The sequence below is a fragment of the Phycodurus eques genome, chromosome 16, assembly GCF_024500275.1.
Source record: "Phycodurus eques isolate BA_2022a chromosome 16, UOR_Pequ_1.1, whole genome shotgun sequence".
In the NCBI taxonomy this organism is placed as follows: domain Eukaryota; kingdom Metazoa; phylum Chordata; class Actinopteri; order Syngnathiformes; family Syngnathidae; genus Phycodurus; species Phycodurus eques.
The window spans coordinates 3,832,051-3,847,498 of NC_084540.1; the positions used below are offsets into that span (position 1 = coordinate 3,832,051).

The 15,448-nt window shown below is 44.0% G+C and overlaps 1 protein-coding gene across 3 annotated transcripts in view; it reads left to right on the plus strand.

The window, feature by feature from the left end:
* lmtk2 (lemur tyrosine kinase 2) overlaps window positions 1-13,740 on the plus strand; it is a 41,812-nt gene extending 28,072 nt beyond the window's left edge. For all 3 annotated transcript variants that reach the window (XM_061700832.1, XM_061700833.1, XM_061700834.1), the window contains 6 exons: window positions 915-999; window positions 1,672-1,793; window positions 3,971-4,120; window positions 4,797-7,707; window positions 8,548-8,680; window positions 8,753-13,740. In XM_061700832.1, coding sequence (XP_061556816.1) covers window positions 915-999; window positions 1,672-1,793; window positions 3,971-4,120; window positions 4,797-7,707; window positions 8,548-8,680; window positions 8,753-8,994 — 3,643 coding nt within the window. In that variant the 3' untranslated portion in view covers window positions 8,995-13,740. The remainder of the gene's footprint in view (window positions 1-914; window positions 1,000-1,671; window positions 1,794-3,970; window positions 4,121-4,796; window positions 7,708-8,547; window positions 8,681-8,752) is intronic.
* The last annotated feature ends 1,708 nt before the right edge of the window (window positions 13,741-15,448 follow it).

Genomic DNA, 15,448 nt, shown 5'->3' on the forward strand with positions numbered 1-15,448 from the left:
TTTTATCAAAACATAGTCATGACATAATTAGACGATAAAGAAATAACGTTTTCGCTACATCTTTGGCTTCAATTCAATGGTCATCATGCTGCTCCTTCTGGTGTGCGTGCCTCAGCCACCTGGTGGCAGTATAATACAGACACACGAAGAAAGAGTTTCACAACTCAGTCAGCTGCAGCGTGAGGTGTTTTTTGTTGTTGTTGTTTTTGCAAAAGATAAAGAATATATGCCTGTGAATATAGTTTCTGTCGCCATGCGTTGCTGCCCCATTTGTGTTCAAACATCCTTCGCTTAAAAGGGTTATGAAACCACAAAACCCATGCTATTCGTTATCCCATCTGCACCGTTTTGCAGTTTTGTTAGCAATAAGCTAAATGATCTAAACCAAAGCTTTGTGGTTGTTTGATGTACACAATGTAGCAATAAAAGCCAGTTGCCTTTTTTTTTTTATTGTTCACCATCTGCCAAATTTATGCTTGTGAAGTGAGTTCACTGCCACAATACAGTGCTCATATCTCAAATGTATCTATAAAAAGTCTCATGTCAGGTGACTTTTATTTCAAGGCACCACTGTATTTCAATACTGAAAAGGCTCCAGAACCAATGCTGTCGTTCCACAATATCTACGCACGCCACAGACGGGTTTTCACAAACGTTTTCAGATCACGTCCCAAATTAGAAATGTGTTTTCTTCCCAGAACACAAATGTATTAACAAACATTGTTTTGCCGTACCGTTATTAAAAAAAAAAAAAACATATAACAGGGTTTACTTGATTAAAAGAATGGCTTACAGCGTTTTACTGTGACATTTGAGGACTCGATAGAAATTCACCTGCCGCCCATTTTGTGTTTGGTTGGGGGGGGGGGGGATCTCACTGCAGAGCAATTGTAACTGTCATGTTTCCTTTTCAGTGATTTAGCCCTGAGGAACTGCTACCTGACGGCAGATCTTACTGTCAAAATTGGAGACTATGGAATTGGGCCCTATGCATACAAAGTAAGCAGAAATGCAATCTTTCCAATAATTTGACAAAGTTCCCCTTTTTTGCATTGGCTCTTATAAATGTGTGTAAAGTATTCTCTGACCGTGTGTTTAATGATACAGTGGCTGTAACTCGGGCCCCTGTGTTCCATTGCAGTCCCAGTGAGAAACATACCTCCTAACAAACGGTGTTCAACAACAAAGATTTTCTGATTAAACAGGCAAGCAAAATGCTAGGCGGAGCTAAATTCAAAATTCAACACATTCTTCTGTGTAGCTGATGTGACAAAGACGTTCTACTGCTGTTTAATAAAAGGCTTGAAACACGAGTTCAGGAAAAAAAAAAATGCAGGTGTTTGCTTTGTCATGAAACTGTACAATTCTCTTGTGACGTGACAAGCTGCGCTAACTAAGCGCGCCAAGGCCCTCCTGTCGGCAGCGTTCCTGAAATTCTGCTGATCTGTCACTTTGAATTTAATAGTCATAAGATAAGGTCACTCACTGGTGCTATTTCTGTAAAGGTTGGTTGAGTCAAAGCGAGCGAGCGTGCGTGGCCTGACTTCATCAGAGCGTAAATCATTTTTGTAGGCACAAAACAAATTCTTTTGCTGATACAATTGTTTCTTCCCCTTTTTGGTGCACCGTTTGTAATATCTTCCTCTGACCTTTTTTCTTTTGTCATCATAGGAGGATTATATCATCACAGAGGACGATGTATTTGCGCCCCTCCGCTGGTTGGCTCCTGAGCTGGTGGGCGAGCGCCATGGAGGTGTGATCACTTTGGAGCATACCAAGCCCAGCAATGTTTGGTGCGTATCGACTCTACTGTAGCAGGAATTGTACTGTGACGCAATCAAATCAAAAGACCTCGTGAGAAAGTAAGAGGAAAAGGAATGACATCGATGTTCTTCACTTCTTCAATCGCTCACCATTTACACGAGAGGTCCTCAGTTTGTGACGGCCCTAGCAAACATTTTGAGGTTTTGAAAGGCGCCGTGACATGAAAACATGTCCTTTAACGCGGCACAAGAAGTCACACTCAGTTACAGCCATATTTCCTGGTTTCCGTTTGATTGTTTTAGATTTATGGCCTGGAAGGCTTTTACAATTGACATCCAATTTATTTCCTGTAATTAGGACATTTCAAGGGTAGAAACGGTTTTTCAATTTTGCAGTAAGAATATGACGTCACGCGCAGTGTTGGGGTGGAAGTAAATTGCATGTAACGGATTACGTGATTTCATGACATTTATGGAATTGTTATCCATTACAGGAGAAAATGTATAATAAAATTAGTTGGTTTTAGAAATTTCCATGATTACAATTTTAGTTACATTTGGAAAATAGCCGCAAAAACGTTTTTTTTTTTTTTTTTTTTTTTTTCATATCACTTCCTCCTTCCAAAGCCTCCTTCCTTGTAATTAACTCTGGCGCTCTCTGCCCATGTGCCATACAACTTCAGTCATGACATATTTTTTTTCAAATAGGACCTTTGAAGCGCCACCTTTTGGCGCAGGTTTTTTAGTTTATCTGAAGTTTTTGAAAGGTTAGACTCAGTTACCCCTTTAAACACTTCGAGCATTGCCTTTTGAACAGTTTCATCTTTATAATTTTTTACTGTTATGTAACATATATATATATATATATATATATATATATATGTGTGTGTGTGTGTGTGTATGTATATGTTTTGAAATGATTCATATTTATGGACAAAAACTGTCTTTCATATAGATATTTACAGTCATTTTGACATTTAGAATAATGAACTAGTTTGTGCTGCAGCATAAGAATTTGTGGTCACGAGGCACAAGAAGACGCTCTTGGTTACCGTAGTATACTGGTTTTCGTTTGATTGTTGCATTTATAGTTATTTAATATTTAGTTTTTCATACAATTATTTACTGTAATTATGACATTTTATGGCGGCACGGTGGATAGCACGACTGGTTAGCACATAACCGCCTCACAGTTCTGAGGACCGGCGTTCAAATCCCGGCCCCGGCTGTGTGGAGTTTGTATGTTCATTTGAGTGTTTAATATTAAATAAATATTAATATTTATATGGAGTCAAATCATTTTTCCTTTAAATATTTCCTGCAATTGTGGCATTTGAAGGTTACAAACGGCGCACAATTAGTAGTTTGCACTGTGGTGTAAAAATATGATGACAAGAAGACGCTCACTTACTGCTGCACTTAGTGGTCTTCATTTGTTTTATATTTTTGGGCTAGAAGTGATTTCCATACAAATTGTTTAATGGTACGAGATGGACCGATCTCTGCTTAGACCAAGGACACCCTTGCTTGCTCATCAAATTGGTTATCATTGACACCTCAATGGAGGCTCATTCTGTCACATTATCTCATTGCATAACTGTATACAGAAGTGTAACATTGGGTTTATCAGGTGTGCGCATCTGCTTGAAACAGTATTGGTCTATAAAGAGGTGACCCCGCAAATCGCAGTCTCGTCTGCGTATTGTCTGCCACTGATGAGGCGCACCATGCAATTAACTCTAATGTGTCCACTGTCTCCCCGGCCAAATGCTTCCCGGTCATAAATTGCAGCGTTACGCAAGGTCCTTCTTGTTACAGGAGCCGCAATACAGTCTGAATAAAGACATGTTGAAATTCAAAATGTCCACCTCTTTAAAGGCTTAATTTCCTCTTCATTAGGTAATGGCTTAAGTTTGGCACCTGCTATTGGAAATGTTGTATTTTTAGCCCACACGAAGAAGCTTCATGTTTCGTGTCAGAGGTCTATTAGCAGAAAAGTTGGGTATTTTGCCCCTCTTTAGTTGGCAGTATTATGAAAGAGTGTGGTTATGTTTGCTCTGTGCCAACTGTGCCCGCTCCTAACACGAATGTTGTGAACATACCACCATTAGGGTCACCAAATGCTAGTTGTTTACTTACTTCCCTACTGTTTGATACCCTACAACATTTTAATTGTTTTATTATTCTATATTTTTTTTTAATCATAGGGCCTTGGGGGTCACTTTGTGGGAGCTTTTTGAGAATGCTGGTCAACCATATCCACATCTGTCTGACCGGGAGATTCTCAATCATGTGATCAAGGAGCAACAAGTCAAACTCTTCAAGCCGCAACTGGAGCTTCCTTATTCTGAGAGATGGTGAGTTTTTCAAAAATGATTCTGATCAATAATATTAAACTAGCCTGGAAAGGCGGATGCTACTTCGCCTAGCACCTTTCTTAAGCTTACACAGAACTACATGCTTGAGCTGTGTAAATAGATTCACTTAAAGCCTCCGGTGGCTGGAGCATTTCCCACTGGGTCGTTGCGGGGCTCTTTCCACAACAACCACGACGACGCACTCTAAAGCGGGCATTTCAGAGCGAAGCTCCTGTGCACACACTGGCTGTCATGTTGGACTTTTTAATTTTTATTTTACCCCCCGTCTCACTCTTCTGTCTTTCTCTGCATGACATGTGCGTACTCAAAGCCAACAACAAAGCGCTCTTAAGTGGCCACACCAGCAGACTAACAAAGAGAAGATATTTTCAAGGTGTAAGCATGGCTAGCTAGCCAACTGACTGTCGCAATTGCACTAGCTAACCGCTGACGCGAATGAAGGTCCTCAAGTTCTTATACAGTGTGGAAGTTGCAACTCATGCCAGACTCAATCAGTGCATCACGCGGTGCCATTTATCCAAGCCCAAAATGCCTTTCTGTGACTCTTCCAGTCTCTCTGTATGTCTGTTGCAACATTTTGAAGACACTGACTTCTACTGTTCAGCTCCTTGTTAGAGACATTTAGCCTTAAAAGTAGCTATGTTTGTTCTTGTAGGTTTGAGGTCCTGCAGTTCTGCTGGCTCTCCCCTGACAAGCGTGCGACAGCAGAGGAAGTTCACCGTTTACTCATCTACCTGCGCATGCAAGGCCAAAGGGACATAGAAGAAGACTTTGAGCAGCGCTGGGACGCTCTCAAGCCAAGCGTTTTGACACGACAGACTGTTAGCCACTCATCCTTCCCAATCCTGGAGCAGTTTGCGGACGATGCGCTGCAGCAGGACATCGATGAAGTCCTGACCGTCACTGAAACCAGCAAAGGACTCAGTTTTGAATACATTTGGGAGGCAGCCAAGCACGACCACTATGACAGCAGCCATTCTCACCCAGGCATGGACACATCAGTGAACTACCATAGCATGTTCTTTCCCGTTTCCACTGAAGACATCCAGGCCCATTTCCCAGATCCTATCGCCAGATCATCAGCTGCTGGTGGTGGTGGGAACACTCCGTCTGGAATACCTGGAATAGTGCCAGTGTTCGATGCCCAGAAGCCAGCTAATGGCAATGGTTACTACATACAGCTTGAAGACCAAGCAGGAGAAAGCCATATTGGACAAGATGGCGCTCAAAAGACAGGCTTCAATTCAAGCCAACAAGACTTTGTTGTTCTCCAAGATGTTCGTTTGGATGAATCTAGCACGGACGCCGACTTTTTTCACCACAGTATCGATTCCAAGGATTCTTATTTACCAGACAGTCACATCTGGTCATCTCTTGAAAATGACAGTCCATACCACACTAATATTTTCACAGAGGGAGAGTCCAAGCAGGAGGACTCTGTATCTTGGAGACAGGATTTTGTGGCGCTTCCAGAGCGCAACGGGAACCCTTTTTGTGTAAATATTCCTTTGGATGTGCAGGACATGAATGCGCGGGATTCTTTTTTAGGGAGTTGTTCAGAAGCCACTCACCGGACTCAGGAGGAGGACAGTGCTGATATGAAGAGAATTCAGAACACTGCTAAACTGGCTGAGAATTATCAGTTTCTTAGGGAACATGACCTGATGAAAGAAGGCACACAGTTTTTAAATCCACAGCAGAATTTTCTATCACCCGGTGTCGTCCATGAACCGGAGGAAACCTTCAAGATGGCTTCTTGGGACAACCTGGACGCCTACGGCAGCTTAAACACAGCAGATACTTATTTAAAACCTACATGTAGTAGCACATCCCCGAGACGGGTACCTTTGGACTCGTCTAGCACCAACTTCGGGGAACATAACCCGTTTCGGATACAAAATGAAACACTATTGCCTTTCATTACTGTTGTGTCAGAAGACGAATTAAGCAACCAGCTGTCAGCTAGTAACAGTTCTTCCACTGAGGACCTCACTCTGCTCCCACCCTCAGACAGAGACGTAGACTCTGATTTCCATTCTACCTCAGAAATGTTAGATATTATCATTAGTCCGACTGAAGAGCAGATTCCCGTGTTCTCTGAAAGTGCCACTACAGACATATTGTACATGGATGCCAATCTCTTCACCCTTGACCGTGACAATGAAACCTCAAACAGTAGTGCTCAAGAACTCATTGGAAGTCAAATAACTGAGAAGCCGCACATCCAAGCATCGGTTTCAGACAGTGGACATGTTGACGATCTGACGAGCGTTGATCTGTTGAGTGAACCCATTGAGGACGCTGATTTGGAAATGGAAACAAATCTGTTAGAACACGAAGAATTATTTATAGATGCCAATGGACAACCTATCGGCAGATCCTCTCTGCTGGTCTCCGGCCCTTCTTTGGACCAGATTAGCCAGGACAGCTTGCTAGAGGACAGCCTGTCTATCACTCTACCAACTGTTGACCACTCTGCTGAGACACCAGACTCTTTAGACTCCCTGGACATTCACCGGCTCGGAGACCAGCACAAGCTCCAGCCTCCGTACAAGATAGCTGACAGTGGGTATGAGACGGAGAACCTTGAGTCTCCTGAGTGGAACTCTCAGCCCAACAATAAAGACCTCTCCCCTGTGAAAAATGGCGGGAGTGTAGCTCAAAAGGAAAACAATACAGACGAGACTACTACTGCAACAAATCTGGTGCCTCCGGAAATTGTCATCTCTGAAGCTGATGGCACGCCAGACACTCCTGGTGAGGATCATCTTGAAGTCATTCCTGTCGAAGAACCGCTCATGAGTAGTAATTACAGAGACTCCGCCTACTTCTCAGACAATGAATCAGAGCCAGAGAAGAAAGCTGAATATACCAATGCGGAAGGTTCCGTCGAAGTCTCTTCGCTGCAGAACGCTACCAAAGTTGCGGTCCCAGTACGGGAAAGTCAGATGGAAAGTTTTGTTGAGTCTTTAATACCACAGCAAGTTTTTTCTGCTGCCCCAGAAGTGCAGGGTGACATCAGAGAAGAACTAGATCCATCTCCAGAGATGCATTCAGACGTCAAGACATTTTTAACAGAAACTCAAAGCTGGTCAAATCACGACAGACACAAATCTTACTTTTTCAACGACCTACCCGAGTCTCCTGAGCCAGATCCCCCTTTCCCCACCAGTCCGCTTCCATTGCCCGAGGACGCTGTTCACACCAAGCTAACCAGGACCTTTGCCGGGGAGGCCCATAAGATAAAAGAGCCCGACGTGGAGGGCCGTTACCTGGGCCGGCGGGACGGCCCAGAGGACGGCGCGGACGCCGACGAGGAGAACGAAAACAGCGACGACTCTGACGAGGACATTCATGCCTACCAGCTGCACAGCTCCAGCTCTGACAGCGAGGAGGAAGGCGCGCACGCCGTGCCGCTCATCATCTCGGACGATAGCGACGCCAAGAATTTGAGGAGCTTATTGAAACCTACGACCTTCAACATTGGGGCTCCAGCCTCCTTGGCCACGACCACCAGGAGAGCTGTCTCCTTCTTTGATGATGTCACCGTCTACCTCTTTGACCAGGTAAACTTTGGTCTCTCCGTCTTTGCTCAACTGTATTTTTTTCCAACACTACAGTTGTCCATCCATCCACTTTATTAGCATTGCTTTTTTAGGTGACTAAAGAAAATCAGTTGTGTGAAATTTCTTTTACACGAATTAAGTGTAATGATACAAGGATCTAATATGACTAGAACAAACAACTTACAAAAATAAAGTCATATTACGATAGTTACCTTTTAATTTTACAAGAATAAAGTGACATTACAGTCATTTTACTGAAGTTGTAATAGTGCTTGATTCTTTTACAATAGTACAAGATTACCGTAAGAAGTTTATTCAATAATATGAGACAACAAAATTAAGCCATTTTACAAGCCTAAAAACATAAGTGAGTAACAAAAGTCAGTTTCAAAATGTTTTATTATTACAAGAAATTTTACACAAAGTTTTTTTTATTTTTTTTAAACACTAAACAGGAGCCGCCCCGTAACTACAAACGTACAATTCTTTACAGGACCTTCAAAAAGAACCTTGTGAGACACGCGCTGCTTCCACTTGTCTAAAGAAAACACATCTGTGTACATAGTAGTGATATGGTCTAATATTTTGTAATATTCCAAAAAAATGAGTCGGCTTTTCATGACATTTTTTGTGTTTGTTTTTTAACAGAAGCCTTAATGTTGAGCAGCGGTATGTCGACTTTATATGACGAGCACCTTCAAAATAACCTTTAGTCATGTGCCACATGCTGCTTCCCCTTGTTTAAAGAGAACGGCATCTGTGTACATTGCATAATGTAGGTGACTCCTCAGCTAACCTTTTTACATCGTCCGAACTAAAATCCAATGTGTTGTGATTCAGGACACCCCCACTAAGGAGCTGGGTGACCACCCGTCTGGCTCCAACACGCACACGCCACAGTTTAGCAGCCCGGTGCCAAGTTCCAGCTACCTGAACCGCTTCACCAACTCTGAGAGCTCCACAGACGAAGAAGGTAAACGTCTCCACACGTGCGTGACTCGACACACGCCCGCCACTCATCGCCCATTGCGCCCATTTTCTCCAGGGGGTGGTTTTGAGTGGGACGACGACTTCCCCTCGGCACCCGCCTTCTCCTCCAAAACGCACAAAGATGTGGCGGCGTCCAAGAGCTCAGCGCCGTCCCGCATCTCATCCCCGGCCGTCGCAGTGGCGGCTTCCAGCTGGGGAAGCTCCTCCAACTACTCACGCTTCTCCATCTCACCAGCCAGCATCGCTAGCTTCTCTCTGACGCACCTCACCGACTCTGACATTGAACAAGGAGGCTAGTGCACAACACACCTGCTAAGAATCTGTGTCGTAGCTGACTTAATCCACCTCTTAAATCCTCCACCATGTCACAATTATAGAATCCATCCATACAATACAAAAAGAAATACTCTAATCCCTCATTTTATTGCGGGGGTTACATTCCTACCCCCGCAATAGACCAAATCTGCAATGTAGAGACCATTTTATTGTATTATTTGTATGAATTTAAGTTTCATATGCATTACAGTGTCAATAAGTGATACTTTAGAGAGGCGCAGGTGCTCTATTTGTCCACATGAGGTCACCAATACACACTCTACACAAGCACAGTATACACAGTGTTGATGGTGCACTGCTTCCCCCTCCCGAGAAGCTGTCGGGAAGTCTTTCTTCATGGCCTCACCGAACTCCTCCTGTAACCGAGTTTTTGCTTCAGCGACCACCACAGCTGCATTCCGCTTGGCCAGCCGGTACCCATCAGCTGCCTCAGGAGTCCCACAGGCCAAAAAGGCCTTTATAGGACACCTTCTTCAGCTTGACGGCATCCCTCACCGTTGGTGTCCACCAACGGGTTCGGGGATTGCCGCCACGACGGGCACCGACCACCTTACGGCCAGAGCTCGGCTCGGCCGCCTCAGCAACGGAGGCGCGGAACGTGGTCCACTCGGACTCGATGTGCCCGCCTCCCCCGGAACTTGAGCAAAGTTCTGTCGGAGGTGGGAGTTGAAACTCCTTCTGACGGGGTATTCTGCCGGACGTTCCCAGCAGACTCTCACAATACATTTGGGCCTGCCACGTCGGACTTGTCATCTTCCCCCACCATCGGAGCCAACTCACCACCAGGTGGTGATCAGTTGACAGCTCCGCCCGTCTCTTCACCCGAGTGTCCAAGACGTGGCCGCAAGTCCGATGACACGACCACAAAGTCGATCATCGATTTGCGACCTAGGGTGTCCTGGTGCCAAGTGCACGTGTAGACACCCTTATGCTTGAACATGGTGTTCGTTATGGACAATCCGTGATGAGCACAGAAGTCCAATAACAGAACACCGCTCGGGTTCTGAATGGGGGGTGCCGTTCCTCCCAACCACGCCCTTCCAGGTCTCACTGTCATTGCCCACATGAGCATTGACGTCCCCCAGCAGAACGATGGAGTCCCCAAGCGGGAGCGCTCTCCAGCACCCCCTCCAGGGACTCCAAAAAGGGTGGGCACTCTGAACTGCTGTTTGGTGCATCGGCACAAACAACAGTCAGGACCCGTCCCCCCCACCCGAAGGCGGAAGGAGGCTACCCTCTCATCCACCGGGGTGAACCCCAACGTACAGGCGCCGAGCCGGGGGGCAATAAGTATACCCACACCTGCTAGGCGCCTTTCACCGTGGGCAACTCCAGAGAGAAAGAGAGTCCAACCCCTCACAAGAGGACTGGTACTAGAGCAAAAGCCGTGTGTGGAGGCGAGTCCGACTCTTATCTAGTCGGAACTTCTCGACCTCGCACACCAGCTCGGGCTCCTTCCCTGCCAGAGAGGTCACGTTCCACGTCCCTAGAGCCAGCTTCTGTAGCCGGGGATCGGATCGCCAAGGTCCCCGCCTTGGGAAGGGGGATCCACGTTTTAAAAAAAAAAATTTAAAAAAATGGAGAGAATAGATTGTTGGGAATATAGCAATACAATTTGCATCGTCATTGACTGATTTTTTTTGTGTGTGTCCCTATTAGGAAGCAGTGAGGACGGCGAAAAAGACTAGCCTGCCCGTCCGAGGCACTCCACTAGTTGTCATCACACTATCAAACACTTGCACTTTTTTGCGGGATCGGTTGGAAGTCAAGACAAAAACCCACCACCGGGCGGTTGACGGCCATTCCCAAACTGGCTGCAGATGTGCAAATCCACTCGGGGGGAAGGGGGCGGGGGGGCGAAACGGTCCCGAGCAGGACGTCACGAGTGCGCGCTCCTCGCGAGCGTTTGTTCGGCTGCTTCCTGTTTTTTCCCCGACAACTTCTTTGTCACCCCCCCCCAAAAAAAGACTCAAGAAGCAAATATTTTTGAATGCATCGTGACACTACAGCCAAATAGGAATAAGCTTTTTCAATTAATCGGGAACTGATCAAGTGTTTTTCTTTCATTGTCACTGCCATCGCTCATTCTCCTTTTAATTTTTGATTTTGTTTTTTTCCCCATTTTTTTTGTGTTCAAAATCTCCTCTTTGGAGAGCAACTCTTTCTTCTGTAGAAAGAACAACTGTCTTACTAGTAACCTTTTTTCCTAGGGATGGTTGAGTACCGATACCAAGTATCGGTATCGGGCCTATCCCGGCCTTATTTCAAGGTATCGGGCACTCGTGAAGCGTGCCGATACAAGCCACTGATACTAAGGCAAAAAAAAAAAAAAAAATCAGACAATGAGTAAGTCCTCCTGGCCAGTAGTTGGCACTATACTGCATCCGTTTGACACATGGGCGAATGATCATGTGCGTCAGAAAGAAAGAAAACGGTCTTTGTTCACAATCATCTGTCGTGTTAATAGAAATGTTATGTATCAAAAGTACTAGTGGTATCAGTACTCTGTATTGGTGAGTACGCATACCGGTATCGGTCTGGAAAAAAGTGGTATCGAACGTCCCTGGTTTCTTCCGCACTAGCGTGCGGCCCTTACACTGGATGGATTCGATACCCACCACCCTAAAGTCCTTGTACTTGTACATTCTTTGTCCTCACTAGTAGAACAACTAATCCCCTGGTTGTACAAGTGTGTCATACTTAACTTTTTTCCACTACTTTTGCCCGACTAGCACGCATTTAAACCTTCCTAGTAAACTACTGTGGTGCACTACTAGACAACTAGTAGGTATATGTCACACACCAGTAGCCGCCCAGACCCTGCGAGCATCACCAAAATGGCCACAAGTAGTGTTGCCTTACTAGTGACATGTAGTTGTCCCACTAGTTTGCTAAAATTGCCCTACTAGTGTGCCAAAATGTCATACAGTAGGAAAGAAAAAAAAAAAAAAAAACTTGACTAGGAAGACAGTTGTTCCACTAGTGCAGTTTTGCCTCACTACTAACATGTAGTTGTTCTACTAGTATGCCCATACTAGTAGGACAACCACATCAATAGTGACCCAAAACTGTACTCGTGACATACAATTTATTCAATATCCTTGATGTCCCCTTTAAGGTCCATGTGCTAGTTTGTAGTGAAAGACAATTCCACTAATAATGTGCTTTTTACTATGATATTTCTGCGCACTAGTAGAATGGCAAGAGCACAGTAATATAACTACTTGTTACTAGTGAGGTAAAACACTGCACTAGTTTGTGGGCAACTAGTACTACTTGTGGAGCGCTAGATGTTAACTAGTACAATTTTAAAATGTCACTAGTAGCATGCAGTTGTCACTTAGTACAGTGTTCCTCACTAGTAACATGTCCTAGGATGCCAAAACTTTCCTAAAAGCTCTTTGTCACTAGTAAGACAATTCAGCACACTAGTCTAACGACTGACTTACTGTGACCTTCCTGCGCACTAGTAGGACAATTTGGGTACAGTAGTACAACCCCAATTCCAATGAAGTTTGGACGTTGTGATAAACATAAATAAAAAACAGAATCTCCGTTGTCGTATTTTACGCTTCATAATGCGCCACGCATTATCAATGGGAGACAGGTCTGGACTGCAGGCAGGCCAGTCTAGTACCCGCACTCTTTTACTACGAAACCACGCTGTCGTAACGCGTGCAGAATGTGGTTTGGCATTGTCTTGCTGAGATAAGCAGGGGCGTCCGTGAAAAAGACACTGCTTGGATGGCAGCATATGTTTCTCCAAAACTTGTATGTACCGTTCAGCATTAATGGTGCCTTCACAGATGTGTAAGTTTTCTGACGTGTTCCTGAGCCCATGCGGTGATATCCTTTACACACTGATGTCGTTTTTTGATGCAGTGCCGCCTGAGGGATCGAAGGTCACGGGCATTCAGTGTTGGTTTTGGGCCTTGCCGCTTACATGCACTGATTTTTCCAGATCCTCTGAACCTTTTGATGATATTATGGACCGTAGACGACGAAATCCCTAAATTTCTTGCAGTTGTATTTTGAGGAAAATTGCCCTTAAACTGTTTGACTATTTTGTCACGCACTTGTTCACAACGAGGTGAACCTCGCCCCATCTTTGCTTGTGAATGACTGAGCAATTCAGGGAAGCTCCTTTTCGACCCAATCACGGCACCCACCTGTTCCCAATGAGCCCGTTCACCTGCGGGATGTTCCAAACGCGTCTTTTTTTGGAACGTGTTGCAGCCATAAAATTCTAAGTTAATGATTATTTGCTAAAAACAATCAAGTTGATGAGTTTGAACATTAAATAGCTTCGTAGTGTATTCAATGAAATATAGGTTGAACCCGATTTGCAAATCATTGTATTCTGTTTTTATTTATGTTTAACACAACGTCCGAACTTCATTGGAATTGGGGTTGTAGTCGGGTTACTAGTGCCTATTATTAGTTGACCAGTAAAGTTGAATTGTGTACTAGGAGGCCAAAAGTGGCACGAGTTGTGGGGAAAAACATAACGAGTAAGACATGGCTTTTCTACCAGAGGCCTAGTTTTTCCTAATAGTTTACTGAATTGTCTTACTAGGCTGACTTGAGTTCAATGAAATGAAGTAGTGACAAACACGAAACTAGTGTTTCTCCTCACAAGTCCCTCTCGAGACTTGTGAGGAGAAAAGAGAGAAGGAAGAAAAAAAAAAGCTGCTTGCTCGGGTTCACGTTGGCTACCGTAATTTATTTTCAGACGACCCGATGAAGACATTTGAAAGTTGGTCGGGAGAAAGGTTAAAAATCCACCCCCCCCCCCCCCCCCAAAAAAAAAAAACATGCAAACGAGTTGAAATGGTCGTCGTAGAAACTGATCGCGAGCGCAGGAGGGAAACGATCCGAATCGACGACGACGCTTGTCTTTTGCCTTCGTTTTTAAGACCTTTGATTTCATTTAGTTGTGATTCGTTATAGATTTCTTTTATTGCTGTTTTTGATTTATTTTCCTTTACTTCAGTTGTCTTTTCTTTTTTTTTTTAATTTAAATTTGTATTTAATTTTCACACCCAAAGAACCTCAGACAGCAGTGTGTTAGCGGGCATGTGTGGGGGGCTGAGTGCGCGTGTTGTGAGAGTGAGGTTGCGTGTCTGCATTGTGTGTGAGACTGGAGTCTGCATCACAAACTGGCAAATGGCGTTGTGTGTCCCCCCCCCCCCGAACTTGTCTTTCTGACGTCCTTTTTTTGTGTAGACGACGCCACTCCTGCCCCTTAACCTTTTCATCGAAAGCCCAGGCGCCTGCGTTGCGCCTCATCCAAACTTGAAGGTTTATTTAAGGACTTTGACTGGACGAGTCGACGTTGGCTTTCATCTTGCACATTTGACAAAATGTCACTTTTACATGTAAAACAACTGTACTGACGTGTATCAATGTTTTATCATGGCGGGGACGAGGTTTCGTTGTGTGAACATATCGTAGTTCAGCTCAAAGCCGATGACGATGACGACCACGATGATGATGGAGTCACGCATAGGTTTTAAACGTGTCCATTTTAAAAGTGGTGATATTTTTACTTCACATTGATCATGCATTAGTGTCATTGAATGAGATGTTTATAATTACACGGTTTAATATGGAAATAAATGCAAATGAACTACTGAAGGTCTGTGTTATGTCCAATTCAAACACTATAATTTGATCAGTAACTGTAAAGACCCTTGTGGGGGAGGGGCTTTTTTTTTTTTTTTTTTATATGGGTAAATGTCACTCATGCTCAAACAGCCAAACTTGAAGTCTTATTTTCAAAAACCTATTTAAAACTGAGAGCAAATGGCGGCCCATTGGAAATGCACTTTTTTTTTTTTTAACAGTAAAGACAAAAGTGCATAACAGTAAATACATAGGCAGCTTCATTAAAAAAAAAAAAAAAAAAAATGTCAGTTGCACGATTTCCACGTTGCCCTTCAAACTGCGGATACACGTGCATGAATTATCCTACTACTCAAACTCTTTATACAATCTTAATAACGGTAAAGACACTTTCACAAATTCATATTTTGTGCGTGTGCTGGAGCCTATCCAAGCTGACATTGGTACACCCTGAACTGGCTGCCAGCCAATAACAGGGCACACACAAACAACCTTTCACGCCCGCATTCGCTGCTAACCAGTCGGCTGGAAAACGAGTATTGAGCAGAAATCCTATATACCCAAAAAAATGTAATTAGCATCTTCAGTAAACATGTTGCAAACCATCAAACTTCGGACACTTGAGGGTAACTACCTTTTGGCATTAAAAGTTTGAAAATAAGAATTTTTTTTTTTTTTTTTTTTCTTAAAAGCAATTATGCCCTTCTGATAGAAAACAAATGCCAATAATTCAAATACTCATATCAGTAAAATGAATTTATTTTCAAAAGGAAATTCAGTGGGCCATGTC